We start from the raw sequence: 18,524 nt of genomic DNA, 5'->3' as shown, positions 1-18,524 counted from the left end.
GAGTTTAATTCTGATATCTACCACCCCTTCAATAATGCTATAGTATTCCTGTATGTTACCAGCTATGTTTCTGTGGATTAGGAACCCCACTCCCAGTTCTCTTCTGTCAGCCAAGCCCCGATAGCAAAGGACGTGCCCATTCTGTAGCACCATATAGGCCTCATCTGTCCTCCTAACATCACTGAGCCCTATTATATCCCATTTAACACTCTCTAGCTCCTCGAATAGTACAGCTAGACTTGCCTCACTAGATAAGGTTCTAGTGTTAAACGTTGCCAAGTTCAGGTTGCAATGACAGCCTGTCCGGATCCAGAGATTCTTAGCACTCCCGGCTGCGTTGCAGATCTGACTGCTGCCGTGATCAGTTGCTTTGCAGCTGCTGGGGACTGAGGGTCGTGAGTTAATTGACTTATGCATGTGGGAGGTAGTGGCCATATACTGCACCAGGGTGGCCAATCCTTTTCTGATGAGGGAGTGCGTTACCGGTGGTGGTCACCGGTGAGGCCGTGCCCCAGGCAGTTTCATCACCACCCTGATTTTTTTTTTTATCAGGTTGGGAACTGCGTGGCACCAAGATTCGAATCACAGACCTTTTGCGTGTGAGGCGGATGATTGAACCACTATGCCATCGCCGCTTCCTTCTTATCTAGTGAATGTTATTTCACATGAAGAGAAAGCTGCATCGTGTACTTTTGCGTGTTCACGGCCTGGTACTGCGAGTGTCACACAGGCACACACTCAGCTTCATGTCGACCAGGAAAAGCTTCCATGGACATCAAAATATCCAAATCTCAAAGATTAGTTTTATGGCCAGCTGAAGCTACTCTGGGAGGGTAGAGCTTTTCTACGTAACGACCCTGGATGCGCACGTGACTGAGGTGGATCCAGACGTTATCTGAAAGCCAGGAAAACTGGACTGCAGAAGTGCATAAAGTGCCGGGAGAATTAATTTGCCATCCCAAAAAAGGCATTAATGTCACACTCTCTTTACTTTGCCCATATGTGACCAAGGGAAACGCAAGTTCATATTTTGCACGTGCAAATACTAACTAGGTCAGCATTCGATTCCTGTAAAAAAAATGTGATTTTTTTTTTGTCTAGGACAGAAACGAATTGTAGTTGTAAGATGTGGGGTCATCGTAAAATCATGCGGTATGGTTGAGGTTTTAGTACATTATTTGTATGGGGACCTAGTCAGGGTCACCCTGATTCATCACAAAATGCGTGTCCTCACAAAACCAGGGCACGTATTATCGAGGTTGCACTGTATGTTTAAAAAAAGAAACGTTGCATTCAAGGGATACTGCTCTACTAAAGTTCTACTTCCTTACTCTCATTGATGGACTGAAACTTTTAAACAATTTCTGGGGAGAAGCTGCATGCTTGCATACGCTATTCACACATTACTGGCAATTATAACAATAACCAAAGAAAGTTGTGGCAAACCATACCACTTGAAAATGAAGTGCAACGAGTGTCTTTTCAATGATGACAAAACGCTTTAAAAGGATGCACAATGTCCATATGGTTGGGGGGGGGGGGGAAACAAAAATGTAAGCCAGGAAGAGTAAAGGGCCTAGAACACTAACTTAAGGGGCTCTGGATGTTACATCAGTGAAGGGAGAAGCACAATTATTATTCACTATAAATATTTGTCGAGATGATAAAAAAATTTCTAATCCACGATTAGCTAGCAGAATCTAGTCCGATAGATTTTAATTTAGAAAAGGACTGACAATTGGCCACCTGGTCAAAAGCTTTGGAAAAATCAAGGGAAATGCTATCAGTTTGTTAATTATTTTTCATGTAAAGTGCAATTTGTTGGTAAACTCGAGCTACTGTGTATCACGTGACTGATGTTTTGAAAACCATGTTGATTATTGAAAAATAAATTATTAGTCTCCAGATGGCTTGTAGATATGCAATGCGATAATGGGCTCCAGCACTTTATAGGAAATGCATGTTAAGGAAAGGGACAGCAGTTGTCTGGCTGTTTTTTGTTTCCAGCTTTGAGTACTGGAATAACTGTAGCAACGCGAAAGGGAAAGAAGACAACCATCTGATCATAGTGCGAAGCCATAAGGAAATCCATACGGATTCCTCAGAAAGAAAACCTCTTAGTTGCCAAAAAATTCGTCCTGGTCCGGGGTTTGAACCCAGGACCAACGCCTATCCGGGCCGGTCGCTCTGCCAATTGAGCTAATCAGGAAGCTAGCAATTGTAGATGCGAGGGTGAATTCATTGACAACTCAAAGCACATGAATACAACTATTGCAGATGAGCTCTGTGGAGGCCTGCAGTGTGGCGGAGAGGCTCGGGGGGGGGAAGGAGGGGACAGCCACCCGATTGTGGCGCGAAGCCATAGTGGAGTCCATGCGAGTTCCTCGGAGGGAGGGACTCTTGGTTGCCGAAGGGTTCGTCCTGGTCAGAGGTACGAGCCCGGGACCGGCGCCTGTCCGGGGCGTTCGCTCTGGCAATTGAGAACCGATGACACTGATGCTCAATTGGTAGAGCGACCGCCCTGGATGGGTGTTGGTCCCGGGTTCAAGCCTCTGACTGGGACGAATTGTTCGGCAACTGGGAGGATGTCTTTCAGAGAAATTCGTGTGGATTTTGTTGTGGCTTCGTGCTGCGATCGGGTGGTTGTCTTCTTTCCCTTTCTTGGCCTTTCCGCCACCTTGCAAGTTTCCGCAGAACTCATTTGTAACTGTAGCAACCTTCCATTGTTCAAGTAGTTGGCCAGCCAGCGATGATTGAATAAATATTTTGCACAGTATTGCACAAAAAAGAGGTAAGGTATTTTTCGATATCCCAGCGTTCAAATGATCTATGCCAGCAGATGGAGATAGTCAAAGGTTACTTGAGGGACACTGTGCTCCTTGCGGTGACTGTTAGTGGGGCAATATATAGATAGCCTAAGTCTGGAACATAAGACGCATTTAGGGGATCACTTGCAAATACTGACAAGAGAGTTTTGTGAAAGGTACAGAGAGTATGTGAGTAGTAATTTTTTTTTTTTTTTTGCTGAAAAGTATATTTTAGAGGTGCACAGATTGGGCGACGCAAATCAATAGTCAATACAACAATCCAGGTTGAATCAGATAATCCAATCCACTGCCTAAATAGTCGAGTCAGTAAATAAAGCAGATCAGGTCGATCTAATTCAATCCAATCCACATCCTAAGCAGCGTGTGCTACAGACATTATAGTAAAATAGATTATACTCCAGTGGCAGAACTGGCCAGGCTCCTAAGTCTTCATTTTACACGGATGCCACGAGATGGCACAACTTCTACATTTCCCAGCAGCTTTGACTGCCTTGTCGGGACTATAGCAGGCTCCTTAAAAATTTCATCGCCAATTACTTTTAATTTTTGTGTTTGTTTTCTGATTCTTCATAACATCAAACAACTAACTTGCTCACTGCCTTGCTCAGTGGTTTTATTTTAACCAGATATACATATTTTTTCACATTTACCGCATGCACTCGGAACATTCTGAGTGCGTTTGTTAAATAAGTTGACTTATATGGAGCGCCTGTTTTGTTTTTTTTTTTCACCACTTGAGGGCTTGTTTACAGTGCACAGAGCTTTCCATGTAGATGTGGTGGTCATGTAATTTGCTTTTAATCATCCTGGAAAACCTGGAGAAGCCAGGGAATCGGTGGACACCTTGTCAAGGCACCGCCACGACTGTGTGGAAGTCATCACTAATCGACCGGTCTTTACCGTTACCGAAAGGTGGAAAACCTTTAGCGGCTCATGGTGGTATCGGAGAGCTGAGTGTCGCATTGAACTTCCACGCGACAAAAGTTATCGCTTCTCGCACCTATGGCTTCTTGCATTCGGAGACATTGTTGGTTTATCGTTGGTCGTCGTAGATGCCGAGAATGGCATCAGTAAAGTTTGACGTGCGGCAGCTGACTGCAATTCTTCATGGTGCCTCCTATTTTTCTCTTTTCGTTTTTTGTTCCCCTTACTTCTGTTCTGCCTGTGAAGGGACGTCTGGAAAGTGAACGCCCCCGCTCGCAACGTCCGAAATCTGTGTGTGGTGCTTGCCGCGTTATGTGATATCTTTCGTTGCAAGAAAATTGCAACGGTACACGCACGAGCATGCCTTTCGCATGCTTCAGAATGCTTCCTTTAACTTTTTTTCGCTTCATATGCGCTATATCTTTACCGCAACCATGTCGGAAGTGTTCCTTGTGAAAGCATGATGCTTTGAAAAATGTTCGCTGTATGTCAACTCAGTTTTAAAGGGTAGCATTGGGAACTCGTAAGTGCACCGAAACCTGGTCGTTATAACCAATAGATCGTTATATTTGAGATCATTATAGGTGGGTTGGACTGTAGTAAATATGTATAATAAGCTCCTTGTAATAATTAGATGCCTCACCATGATCCCATGCTTACTGTGTATATAAATCCCATGCTTGCTTTGCATGGGAGCGGTGTAAAAGCCACAATTTCAAACCTGCAAAGTTTCCTTGGTCACTTAGGAGATTTCTAGACCTTAATAATTTCTTCCGGTTGTATGGGTAACAAGGCAATCTCCCAGAAATTCAGTTGCACTTCGTTTCTATTTGTGTCCAGTGCTTTGTTTGGCCGCATAGGCAAAGTTGTGTGGCCGTGTGGTTGAAAAGTCCAGCCGATCCCGGATATATCGAACTCGAAGGAGATCACTAAATCGTTCGATGAATCAATAAAAGATATACAAAGTATGCGTATTTAAGGTTTAAGTTAAAACATTTCATGCCTTGGAAATCATTACAAGTGCTAACGATTCACTCACAGTATAATGAACAAGGTGTGAACTGCAAGCTACCACACTTTTATTTCGAATAAAAATAGTCCGAGGGTGAAGCAGTGCAAGAAATTAGAATGTCACACGAGGGGGGGTGGGGGCATTCGGTGTTTCAGAAAACGAGAGGGGGGGGGGCATAGCGGTGTTTCATGACTTGTTCAACCTCGCTGCAGTACCACCTTCGCCAATTCATCATCGCTGCAGTACCAGTGTGCCATGCAAAAAAGCACGGTAAGCACGGTTCTGAAGAGGCTGTTAGCACTAATTACGGGACACACCACTTTTTCACATTTGGCTCATTTAATCATGCGTGTATACAGCACATAATTATGAGTACTAGTAAGATTGATGACACCTGATAAAGTTGCTTGCAGCCATTTCGAGCAGTGTAGGGCATTTCTGGCATCCTAAAAAAACTGTATGCCAGTGTTTTTTATTTCCATCACTACGAATCTCCTCACTTTGAAGGTCTCCAGCTTGGCAGATCTACATTTGAATTCGCAGATTCAGACGAGGCAAATGCTAATGTGGACATTGTCATTATTTGCTCAGTGATGTGGCTAAAAATACTACCTTTATTGAAATACCAGTGCTCTTACACCGCACGATTTGGGGCATGTTGCATGGTTCGTACGTATATCTTTTTTTCTACATGTAAGACTTCTTTTTCATACTGCTCTAAATTTGGTCTTTTGTGATGAAAATGTTTCGTAACCTGCTGCAAATTTAGATTTTTGTGTGTATCGACTGGCTGCCAGCACGCCTTGATTGTTGTAATTAGTAATTCGATCATGACATGCAAATCATGAATTTCATGCTATCATCTATCATTTACATTTGCCCTGTACATACATCTCGTCATAGCATTTTTGGCATACATTCAATTAAATGGATGGAACGAACCCAAGACCATGTCATATAAATCATGTTCGACATGACATGTGTCACATGATTATTTACATGTTAAGACAAGTGTACATCACCTATGTTCACTCTTGTGAAGCCATACTAATTGTGATAAATATCAAGTTAAGGAAGCTGCCGTAAGAGCACCAACATAGTGGCATAAAATGGTGCGGTTCATGACATGAATGTTACTATTTTCATGTTGCAATCTTCCATTTATGTTTGCCATTCAGTCATATTATGCCAGGCCCAATATCCGTCTGTCCGAAACGACATTGGATGATTATTGCATCCACATGACTGTCTCACAATACCAAAGAAGTTCGTTGACTTATTTTGGCCTGAGGTCAATAAATATATTAAACCTTTTTTTAAGCAGTATATCAAGCGACAGAAACACCGCGTTTGTTCATGAGCAAGCACGCTGCAACACGCGCCCATACAGCCCGTGCAACTGCAGTGCCGCCACTTATATCCAGGATTCATCTACGCTCCTGGCTTGAAGCAGCGCTTGACGTTTGCCACTGTCTGAACACACTACAGCCAAACTTTGCTACAACGAAATTCACAGGGACCGAGAAAAATTTCTTTATTGCGGAAAATGCAGTAAATAAAAAAAAAAAAACAGGATATGCGAAACACTATGGGAGCATATTATTTCCAAAATTTGAAAAGGCCCTTATTTTTTATCGTTTGCGCTATCGCACAAACAATGAGAGAATGCGCTGATCACAGTCTGCGAGGAGCTGCATGGCAACATCGTCATGGGTGCCAAGAAAACTGCGTAAAACGTCCAAGGAGTCCATGACGTGTGATAAGGCCACTGACGTCGAAGCCGTTGGAACACCATGCCCGACTAATTCTTTGTCGGATGAATCGTCGGCAACGACGCGAGCACTCTTGAGGATCTCGGCATAACTGAGCTCCTCTTAGACGATCACGTCTGCGTCAGCATTTAAGTAGTTGCTCAATTAACGTTCTCGGGAACAGTGCCGGCTTCCTCGAGAGCTGCCCATGCTGCGACCGTTGTCACGTTTTGCCCCAGTCCAACGTCATCGACAGCTTGTACATCGTCGCTTGAACTGCACATCTCCTTGGGTCGAAACCCCGCATGAACAAAACAATTCTTGACAACTTCACCCTGCGTCGACATCTATGCGGCTGCCAACATTTGTACAGCCATGTACAAGTCCACTTTGGTGTCGCGGCCATGCTCGGTGTTCAGCAGGATTCTCTCCGAGTCTTGACCGGTGTGAGGGTGCTGGCACCCCCTGCAAAATTGTTTGCGCTGTGTGGCACACTTGTCTCGCGCAGAAGCCGTATTTCGGGGTCACAACTATTGAGCGGTAGGTGGCGTTGTGTTCGCGAGCGTTGATCACCACTATCATCATCATGGTTAGATCGGTCGCGTCGGCAGTGACCCCTGGTGGCAAGTCTTGGTGGCGGCATTCCAGTTTAAGCGAGTCCCTCTGGCTGGTGGCGTTTGCCGTGAACGGTTGTCTCTCACCGTGGGACCTCGGTGCACAACACCGCGGTCGTCTGCCAAGGGCCCTCGTGTTGAGTCGGGCATTAGCGACACTGCCTTGTGTTTGTCATGTTCTTGAGTGTTGTGTAATATTGTGTAAGGTTGTTTAGCGTGTTGGTCACAATGCTGGTATAATAATTCGGCTGACAATATTGCCGTTCTAAAAGGAGTTAAATAAAGGTGTGTTGCTTTGGTTCGTTCCAACCGTGTCTGGTGTCTCCATTGACTCCAAGAGCGTGGTGGAGCTCCCCACATTAAGACCCCAGACCAGTATGCATGCTTTATGCTGTTGATCATGCCTTGATCTACAGGCTGGATCAGGGAAGTGCAATTGGGCGGGAAAAACTTCAGCTCTACATTTGTCAGCTTGACGTTGCCATCCAGGCGATGCGCAGAACAATTGTCCAGCAGCAAGTGCAAGCAAACACGGCAGTCTTGCCTTTTCATCTCATTGTCAAAAGAGACAAGCCAGTCAATGAAAATGACCCATGTTATCAACGAATGGCTGTTAGCGATGTATTTTACAGGCAGGTTTTCCGTGCCCTTAAAGCACTGCGGCTTGGCGCTCTTGCCGATGACGAAAAGGGGCCACTTGTCGGACCCGTTCATATATGCACAAAGTAACATGGTGACTCACTTTTGGTTTACTTACCTCTATGGCACTGTTTTCCTTCTAAGTCGAGCGTCCTTGCTGGCAGCATTTCATAAAAAGCCCGGTCTTGTCTGCATTGTATGTGTCTGAGACAGAATATATGTTTCTACGATACTGGCAGCGTTCGTCACGATCCACATGACACACCGTCAAAGTCTGCCGAAGCGGACTCCCTGCATATCACTTTTCTGACGATTTCGTGGGGCTCTTTGAAGCGGTTCAGCCACCCAGCACTTGCCTTGCAGTTCTCGGTGATGCCTGAAATGCAGGCGTACTTCAGTGCTTTCTGCAAAATCATACTGCCACTAATTGGTACGTTCTTAGCCCTAGTTTCACAAAACCAGGCATACACTGCCTTGTCAAGCTCTTTGTGAGCTGGCTGGGTCGTCTTCTTACGTTGAGCAGATGTGCCTGACGCTAGCACTTTTGAAATACTCGCTTCGGACTTCAGTATTGTTGACAGCGAGCTTGACGAGGTACCGTACTCTTCTGCGATGAGTCCCTTTTTTTTTTTCCGGCTGCTGCTGCGGCGATAATTTCTGCCTTTTGCTCGAGCGAAAGAAACTTTTTTTTTTTTTGCTCTGTGGCAACATTATAGGCCCTGGCAACCGTAGACGAGATCAAGAAAAAAAAATGCACGGTTCGTAGCTGACGAAGCGAAGCGTGCAGAACCAGCGAGGACTAACGTTGTGGGGTTCGCTAGGTGCTCGCCCACTAAACGTGTGTAAAAAACTGTACACATCATAGCACATGCAAGGATGGCCGAGCCAGCAACCAATATCCAACATAAAGATTCGGCTAGGCTTCGGTCGGCCAAGCCCGCGCTGGCTGTCAGAAAATGTTGCGCAGCATCGTTGCATCGTCATCAAGCACCAACAATGGTGTCCCCCATGGTTGTGGTTAGATTGTACTAGAAGTGCTGAGTGGCATGGGCACCTCTCGCCGCCTGGTGCAATCCGCGTTGCCCGTAGCGGCGGCGCTGCTGTCAAATAGTGCTGAAAGAACCGGGCGCAGGAGATGCTACGCACTTTGGGTCCTTCGGCGTGCTTTTTTGATGCCAATTTCTTCGTATCTTCCCAACATTCATGTCTAACACATGATGTCATAACCCTTGAAGTATGACACGCCAATCTACTGAATTTGAGCTCCATAAAAGACCTTGTGAGAGATCAAAAATTATTTAGAAAGGGCGTGTCTTATTCTGATTTCTTCTGTCTTGACTCTTTCTTCGTTGTTTAGGCATCTACAATATTCAGAATAACTGAACCGATTTATTGGAAGTTCACTGTGCTCAAAAAGCTACGAGATGAAAAATAAATATCGTGCCAAACACATGCAGAACCAGGAGGCCGTAAGAAGAGAGGGGAGAGGAAGGGATTCTGGACCCCCTACACCACGAAATTGTTTCGTAATTCAAGTTTTCATGGTATACTAAAGTATTTACACGCATTCACAGGGACCACCAATTGCCAAAGTTGTCGTTATGCTGCACCCCCGCTTTCAAAAAAAAAAAAAAATCCTGGGTAGCCCTTTGCTGAATGTTTACAGTTGGCGAAGTTGAATTTAGTGTGTCTGTACAAATGTGCACTGTGAATTTCACCTTTGCAACCGTATGAGGTCTCAAAACTTCTTCCAAGTCTATTGTAGTCAGACGAGATATGCACCGCATAAAAATAGCGGCTGTTCTTAGAAGCATTGCATTGATATTGTTCATGAGACGGGGACGTGTAATTTATATGCGTATACTTATGGATACATTGTGTGTGTGTGTGTGTGTGTGTGCGTGTGCGTGTGTGTGTGTGAGTGTGTGTGTGTGTGTGTGTGTGTGTGTGTGTGTGTGTGTGTGTGTGTGTGTGTGTTTACTGTGTACATATACAAGTTAAATTTCTCAAAGCAAAATGTACCACTGCCTGCCTACACTTTTGACACTTGATAAAAAACTACATTTATAATACAAAACATCTGTATGAATTTGCTGGCTTGAAATGGTGTTTTGCCAATAGAATATTTGGAAAGTAGCAAAATTTATGTTGTCGATACAAAATGAAAACTAGTTATAGTGGATTTACGCAAATTAACAGACGCACTATATATACAACTGGCACTATTTTGTATCTTTAAGATAACCCTTTTCGCAAAGAGTTCATGACTCGGAGGTACACGCATTCCTTCAGCTCGGCTCCCTGGCTCGGCCTCCTGGTATTATAAGCACTTGAAGCTTGCATAAAAAAAAGGCAAAGTAAGCGTGAAAACATGCGGCTAAAACAAGATAAGCCTTTCAAATGCATTATAATATTTTCCGCAAAACTGACATAATAAAACTGAGTCATCAGCGATATAAATGGTGTGACAACGTTACTTATACTCCGGTTTCTTATGAAACAATCGAGCGCATGTGGACTCATATGAGGAACAGTGCTTTGGAATCGTAGAGGCTACTGACAAAACTAGTGTATGACTTAATCGCGGTTTTGTTATACCTCTTCTCTTTGTAGCTCCCCAGTAGCCATTCATGATGTAGCGCAGCTCAAAGCGCTGTTTAGGGGGAAGCTAGGTAAATCCGTGCAAATTCCAATACTAGTACATTTTTTCTTGGGTGGTAGGGGGCGGCAGGGCTTTGAAACAATGAATGCCTCGACGTGATTTCAGCATGCCTACATATTCACTTGTGCATAGTAGGTGTGCATACACTGATAAAGGCTCAGACATGCGTTAAACTCGCTAAAAACGAGCAATTACACGCTTTTGCGGGCTACAGCAGGCGCGCTCCCTATGCAGACGCTCCTGAGATTTTTAGTACCAAATGAATACAGCATTGCCGCTACTGTCACCCGCTGGAGAATCAGCAGAGACGCGGTGCGGCCACCTCGTTCGTTCCATTGCTCCCTTCTAGTAAGCTGTACTTGCAGCGTTCTGCGGATTACATGCGACTTTGGTACGTTTGCAACCGTTTTAGCTGTCAGAGAACGAGGGGAATGTTTAATGTAAAATCTGAATGTAAGTCAGCTCACAGGAATTCTCCGTTAGAAACTACTCAAGAAAAAAAAACAAAAACAAAGTAGACAAGTGCACAACCGCTGTCATGTGCACCTTTTTTGTGATGAAAAATGTTGCTACTATATAATTTACATTGTTAGAACTTATTAAAGTTAGTTGGAGTGGTCTAGTTCGAGTCAGATCGAGTGACTTGTGTCCCGGGAAAATTTTGTTGAACGGGGAGAACAATAAGGAAGTGCTTCGTTGTGGAGAGGATTTCAATGCATCAGGGCCTGTTGGATGCAGGCGGGGAATCGAAAAACCTCCGTTGAAGCGGGATTTTCGTTTTAGCGGAGTTGGACTGTACCCCTATTCTAGTACCCTGTAGTTGCGCCCTGTTAGTGTATGTTGTGTCCGTCCAGTGCTTATGCTATGGGGCAATATAGAAGCTACACTGCTGCTTTCGAGTTTCAAGTGTTTCACCATTAACTAAACAACGGCAACAGATCCGGTGTTTATTGCATCGCGTGCTTCTCCTCCTACTCCGTCGTCTTCTTCCATATACGCAAACTACTTACTCATGTCAAGAGGTCTCAGTGAGATTTTGTTCATAAATGTGAAGAATGCTAGACTGTACTACCTTCTTTATCAAAAGTTATGTAGTGTCTAGAAACTACACCTTGTGCTTGCCTTTATGCTGTTATAGAAATACTATTTAGCAGAGAATGCACCGTGTGAACAAGTTATTTCAGCATAGACAAAGAGGTCGTCAGCAGTGCTCTCGTCTGTGTGTGTTGGCATGGTCCGATTATGTGAGCTTTTCATTTGTCATTGGTAAAACATAAAATGTAGTGGAAGTCCTGGATTGATGAATGGCATTTTTCTCTTACAGGCCACCTACAGAAGTTCCCCGGCAGATGTATGAGAACATTCCACTGCAAGAGAGGAAGTCGCCCGTGGGACCAGCTTGTGTGCCTCCACCAAAAAAGTCGTGACAGGTGAATTCACTTAACAGTCTAGATTTTGGCACACCAAAACGTAGGCAGTGCTTGCCACATGCCGGTGGCTCAGTGTTTACGGAGTAAGCCCAAACCTAGTGGGCTTGGATGGAGGTGAAATGCTGCATACGTTGAAAGACCCCAAGTGGTCAGAATCATTTAGATGTGAAGAAACGAATAACCTAGATATATAGCGCATAAGCAGTTGTACACCTGATCCAGCAGTGGCTTAATTTGAGTTAGTTCGTCATGATTGGACATGGTGCACGGTATAATCTTGAGACGCGTAAAACGCTGAAAATAAACATGTGCGGAAAGGACATGCACATTTCTTCTCATGTCAAAGTATTTTTTTTTTCCATGCCTTACTGACTGGACCAGTGTATATGTGTATTGTTACATACAGTCGAGCCCGACTATATCGAACCTGTTTATATCAAATTATCCTGTATATCGAACAATTCCTAAACACGGTAAGTTTACATTGAGAATATATAGCAAAAGTTACTGTTTTATCGAACGAAAATACCAACGACAACTGATATATCAAACTCCATGTGCCTCAAAAGTTCCCCAGCAAGTTGGCTTTCCCTCGCGGTGGTGGGGAAAACTGCCGGCGCCACCGTAAAAAAAGTTGGTTAGACCCGGTTGTGCGCGGGCGAACACCCCCCTCTAAGAAATGATCCTGGCCTGCTTGCAGCGCTTACAACCAATCAGAGGCCGTCGTGCTTTCTTCGAGACGCGGAAGCGGTAGAAGTGAGCGCCATTTTTTCTTTCTTTATGCTTGTGTGCCTGCTGCTGCTGATTCAGCGTGGTCTGTGGTGTTGCCTCTTGGTGCTCTGTGACCTGTATTGGTGCGCTGTCATCGTGGCTTGCGCAGAGAGGCAAAATTTGCCGTTCACCGCGAAACTCGAAATCATCAATCTGGTTGAGCGCGGTGAAAAGATGTCTGACGTCGCCTCCCCGTACAAAATTCCTCTGAGCACCTTGAGTACTATCCTGAAGAACAAGGCAGACATCAGGGCCAAGTTGGACAAAAGGCCAGGTGCCCGTGGCGCCCGACGTGTGCGCGCTGCTGTGTGCGAAGATGTTGAAGCGGCCGTTTACAAGTGGTTTGTGGACGTTAGGTCGCGAAACATTCCGGTGTCCGGCCCTATGATTGAGCAGAAAGCCAAGGATCTTGCTTTTCTGCTTGGCAGGAATGATTTCCACGGCGGTTCAGGCTGGCTTCAGCGGTTCAAAGAACGGCGCGACATCGTTGGCAAAGCTGTTACAGGTGAAAGCAGGGCGGCGGACCTGGACAGCGTAGAAAAATGGCTTGAGGAAAACTGGCGAGATATCACAGCAGGATATCAAGCCCACGATTTCTTCAATGCAGATAAAACCGCTCTATTTCGGCAAATGTGTCCGAACTTTGCCAAATACACTTGCGTGTCGTGGCGACAAGGCAAACAAAGCTCGTGTGTCCTTGCTGTTGGCAGCTAATTTAGACAGATCGAAAAAGCTTCGACCTCTAGTTATCGGGAAAAGCACGGCACCGCGGTGTTTTCGAAATGCACTGTTGCTTCCAGTTACCTACCGAGCAAACTCAAAAGCGTGGATGACCGGGGAGCGTTTTTGCAGATGGCGATCATCGTGGAATGATGATTTGGTAGGCGAAAATCGCAAGGTGTGCCTGCTTATGGACAATTGTTCATAGCACCACTGCAGTACGACCTTCAGCAACATTGAGCTGCGTTTTTTGCCCCCGAGCACTACGTCTGTGCTGCAACCACTGGATCAAGGCGTTATACGCGCAGTGAAAGCCGGCTATCGGAAGCGCCTGGTGGAGAGGCTGCTACAGTACCTTCGTGTCGGCAGGGAGCTTAAGATCGACTTGCTCGGAGCTATTTCTATGTTGAGTAGGTCGTGGGCAGATGTCAAGAAGGAAACGATCCAGAACTGCTTTAGGCACGCCAGCTTCCACATGCCTGGTGATGACACCCCAAATTCTGACAGCACTGAAGACACCGCAGGTGTTTCCGCCGAAATTTGGAACGAGCTGGCAGAGTTCTCGGGTGCTATCGACGGATCGACATTCGACGAGTTCGTCAGTGCGGACGATGATGTCCCCATCATAGGCCAATACAGGATGAGGATTACATTGCAGATGTCGTGCCGACTACGAGCCAAAGCGACAGCAATATGGAAATCGACGACGGCTTATTGCCTACATCCTCCAAAGTGATTAGTGCACTTGCGTTTGTCCGGCGCTATTGCTTGAATGTGAAAGGTTGCGGCCTCATCTGCTCTAACTCGTTGGAAAACGTGGAGGCGTGCGTGCTGTCGCAGGCAGCGAAGTCGTTGACACAGAAAAAAATCCGAGACTATTTTGTTCCACAGTAGGGCACGCAAGTAAGCCACCATATTAATAAAGTACTTTTCTTCTAGTTTGTTATGTGCCTTTGTGTCAAAACGTATACCGGGCCTATATCGAATTATGCCATATATCGAACTAATAAACGTTTTTTGGCGAGTTCGATATACCCGGGTTCGACTGTAGTACAAGTGTCGTCGCTCGCTGTCCATGAACAATAAACTTCACACAGCAGTGTAATTAGAGGGATAATAAAATATTTGTGCAGTTATATAAACTGGCAGGTCATAAATTAGTCGATCAGTGCTTTCTATCAACATAAATGTTCTATTTGGAGCCATCACGGTAGTGTAATCGTTACAGCGCCTGGCTGTGATCACATTTTCAGTAGATGCAAAATTCTAGAGGCAGTTTAATTAAATCTAGGAGCATGGTAAAGATGTGGTTGAAGTTTTGAAAGCTCTCCACTACGATTCCTTATGTCATAATCATGTCGTAGTTTTGCTATGTTACCTCTCCTCTTGAAACTGTTCAGTTTTGATTGCATTTACCCATCAGACAGAGTGAAATAGCTATATTTGTGATCCCAACCGTCACCACAAATGTTGCAAATATTTATTGGGCTCTATGCACATTCCACTACTTCGATTGTGACTTGGTGTTGATCGAAAGGTTGTGGCTGAGTCCTTTCATACTGCACTGCGAGCAGTTTCAAGAACCGGCTCAGAATAACTTTTTGCTTGTGCTTTGTTTTTTCGACTCAAGGAAAGCATTGCCATTGATCCTTAAAAGAGCCCTGCAAACCGGCATTTAATGGATTCACTAAAGGAGCTTATTGTCTCACTAATTCACCACTGCAAAAATTTATAGAGCTGATCGAGCAGAGTTATGAATATTTCTATCACTCTGCTATTGCATCTCTTTTTCCCGTCGAAAGCGCTGGAAATAAGCAGGGGGGGGGGGGGGAGTAGAGAAAAATGCCACATGACCTTGAGCACTTTTTCTCCTCGCATACGTGGCTCTTTAGTGCGTGTGGACAAGTCATGACCTCCCTCGGCGATCCCTGTGGCGAACGAGGGCACCATGCTCAAGTCAGCCAATGGCTGATACAGTGGCTTTTACGCAATGATATTGGGTATCCCCCCATCATTTCGTGAGAGAAGGTGATTTTCAGCGGAGTTTGAGAATTTGTTGCAAATTACAGGGTTGCATATTCATGGGAGCTTCCACTGCCCATCGACACCATTTTATTACCATACTCAAAATGTGTTTTAGGGGGCCTTCAAGTAAATCAACTAAGAAAGCTATTTTTTCATTTAATTACTAAAAAGTAATACACACTCTGATGAGGGAAACGATACATTGACGAGCGCATTGGGGTGCTTAAAGCCCTTCGAAAATGGTGCCAGAAGCCGCCTCGGGATCTCTTCTATCATCCTTGCTGCATGTAAGCATTTATTTAACTATACTTATGGCCTGATTGGTTGTATATATTGTAGTAACAAATACGGGCTCTAAGAACGACGAAGAAGACGTTTGTTGTGGCGGAGGCTCGTGCTGCTGCAGCTGCTGCCGAAAACCGCTGGTTGCTGTCTTGATGCTGTTAGGTCTAATAAACGGTTGCTCTACTCCGGTGTGCGTAAAGCAATATTCTTACATTTGGTGGAGAGTGCTGGTTGTCTCAAACTGGAACTCCGTTCCCGGACTCTACCTCAGCCCCTCGCCTCGTCAATGCCTGACATGACCCAGCCCCCTGCAGTGATAATCCCATCTGTAACCTGTTCCTGAATGCCACGACAGCGAGGTCCAGTGATTTTCAACGCAACCGACGACCAAGACGCCGAAGACTGGCTGTCGCAGTATGAAGCGGTAAGCGCCCACAATAAGTGGGATGACAAACACAAGATCGCTTACCTCAACTTCTATCTCGCGGGTGTGACAGAACTGTGGTTTGACAACCACAAAGCGGAAAGACCTTCTTGGCCTACCTTCAAGACGCGCTTTGCAGAAGTCTTTGGCCGACCCGCTGTTCGCAAGCTATGCGCCGAACAGCGCCTGCGCTGACGCGCACAGCGCTCAGGCGAGACCTTTACCTCGTATATTGAGGATGTTTTGGACCTCTGCCGTCGTATCGATTCAGAAATGTCTGACACTGACAAAATACGGCACATCATGAAAGGTATCGAGGACGATGCCTTTCACATGCTCGTTGCGAAAAACCCACAAACCGTCGCCCAGCTTATTCAGCACTGTCAGAGTTTCGGCGAGCTGCGGAGAGAGCGGATTTCTACTCGACGTCCAAACCTCGACACAACCTCTACATCTGGGTTAATCATTGGCGCCGTTTCCTCCGAACAAACCACATTAATGCAGCAAATCCAGCAGTTTGTCCGAGAAGAAGTTTCACGCCAGTCGTCTCTTGTGCCGTACGTCCCAACCAGTGAGCACATGCTGACCCCAACGCTCCGCAAGGCAATCGAAGAGCAAGTTTCTGACGCCCTGTCTCCCACATACAATCCTCCGCCTATCTCCGCCCCTCCCATTTACGCTGAGGCCGCCAGACAATCGCCGCGTCGCTACCAACCGTCACGGATCTTGCTAGACAGCCCCGTCTCCTCAACGCAGCAAGTCCTCTTACCCGTCGCCACCCACCTCCTGTTCGCCACCCCACACCACCATCAACAAACCCTTGGCGCACTCCAGACAATAGGCCAATTTGCTATTTCTGCCAGCTTCCTGGTCATGTAGCACGCTACTGCCGTCGTCGGGATTACAACCCAACTGCTGGTGAGGCCACTTACGACTCCTATCGTCCAGAGCGACCACAGCCGTCTTCGTTCCACCCCACGTTGTATCAGTCGTCGCCGCGGCTTCGACAGGAATCGGTTGCCCTCACCACGGCGCCGCTCTATTTCTCCGATGCTTCCTCGATCACCACCCGCCCAAACGGAAAACTGACCATCGCAGTTCCGGAGGCAAGAGCTGCGCATATATCGAAACCTTCAAGGCCTCCGTTTTTACCTGCTAATGAAATAACTGTGCATATTGATGGTGTACCTGCGAAAGCGCTCGTTGATACTGATGCTGCCGTGTCTGTGTTTAGTGGTGAACTGTGCCGCAAGTTGAAGAAGCTTACGCTACCGCTTTCCGATGTCTCTCTCCGCACAGCCACTGCGCATCACATCCAACCTTCTGCAGCGTGCACAGCTCGACTGGTCATCCAAAATATTTTGTATGTAGTCGAATTCGTTGTGTTTTCCCCTTGTTCACACGATATCATCTTAGGCTGGGACTTCCTCTGCGCTCATCATGCCGTCGTTCACTGTGCGCGTGCCGAACTAGAGTTGTCGACGATGTGTGAACTGCCCCTATGTGAAGCGCCGACATCTGAAGGACCTTCTTTCAAGCCGCTATCTTCCCGAGTCACCGTAGCTGCGGACACTCACATCCCTCCTCTATCCTGTGTTCATGTGCCACTCTTCTGCGACGACGCACCCTCTGTCACCGCCCTCTTTATCCCCTCCGACACCTTCGGCTCTCGCAAAAGCTTCCTTCTCCCGTTCGTGGTTGTCACCATAGAAAACTCACGTGGCTCCATTTATATAACGAACTCGCTTCCTTCCCCGTCCATATTATTCCGTGGCGAACTCCTCGGTCACCTTGAGGAAATCGATTCTGTTTCATCCAGTCACATGACTTATCATCTCATTACTTATCACATGACTTATCATCTCACTTAAACACCATTACCTCTGATACCACCCCCACTTCATCTCCGGAGGTTTTTTCCCCATCCATTGACCCTAAACTTCCTGTTGCTCAGCGCACCCAACTCCTGGCTCTACTCGATCGCTTCAAGATGTCATTTGACCATAGCCAATCTTCTTTGGGTCACACGTCTGCCATCGTTCACAAAATCGACACCGGTAGCCATGCACCTTTGCGCCAGCGCCCATATCGAGTTTCTCACGCTGAACGCTGTGCCATTGATGATCAGGTGAACGATATGCTTCGACGTGGTGTGATAAAACCTTCAAACAGCCCTTGTGCCTCTCCGGTTGTACTGGTGAAAGAAAAAAGGACAACGGCATCAAATTTTGCGTTGACTACAGGCGTCTTAACAAGATCACCAGAAAATATGTTTATCCGCTGCCCAGAATCGATGACGCCCTCGATCGCCTGCAAGGAGCAGAGTTCTTTTCTTCTTTAGATCTTCGATCTGGCTACTGGCAGGTCCCTATGAATGAAGCCGACCACTCCAAGACTGCGTTTGTAACGCCTGACGGATTGTACGAGTTTAACGTCATG

General features: G+C 46.0%; 1 protein-coding gene across 2 annotated transcripts in view; it reads left to right on the top strand.

The window, feature by feature from the left end:
- LOC142761644 (tyrosine-protein phosphatase non-receptor type 11-like) overlaps window positions 1–18,524 on the top strand; it is a 156,173-nt gene that overhangs the window by 123,276 nt on the left and 14,373 nt on the right. For both annotated transcript variants that reach the window (XM_075885218.1, XM_037433921.2), the window contains one exon: window positions 11,755–11,860. In XM_075885218.1, coding sequence (XP_075741333.1) covers window positions 11,755–11,860 — 106 coding nt within the window. The remainder of the gene's footprint in view (window positions 1–11,754; window positions 11,861–18,524) is intronic.

Source organism: Rhipicephalus microplus, unplaced genomic scaffold (assembly GCF_043290135.1).
Source record: "Rhipicephalus microplus isolate Deutch F79 unplaced genomic scaffold, USDA_Rmic scaffold_90, whole genome shotgun sequence".
Classification (NCBI taxonomy): Eukaryota; Metazoa; Arthropoda; class Arachnida; order Ixodida; family Ixodidae; genus Rhipicephalus; species Rhipicephalus microplus.
The sequence above is the reverse complement of the archived record's forward strand: the minus strand, read 5'-3'. Positions and strand labels throughout refer to the sequence as shown.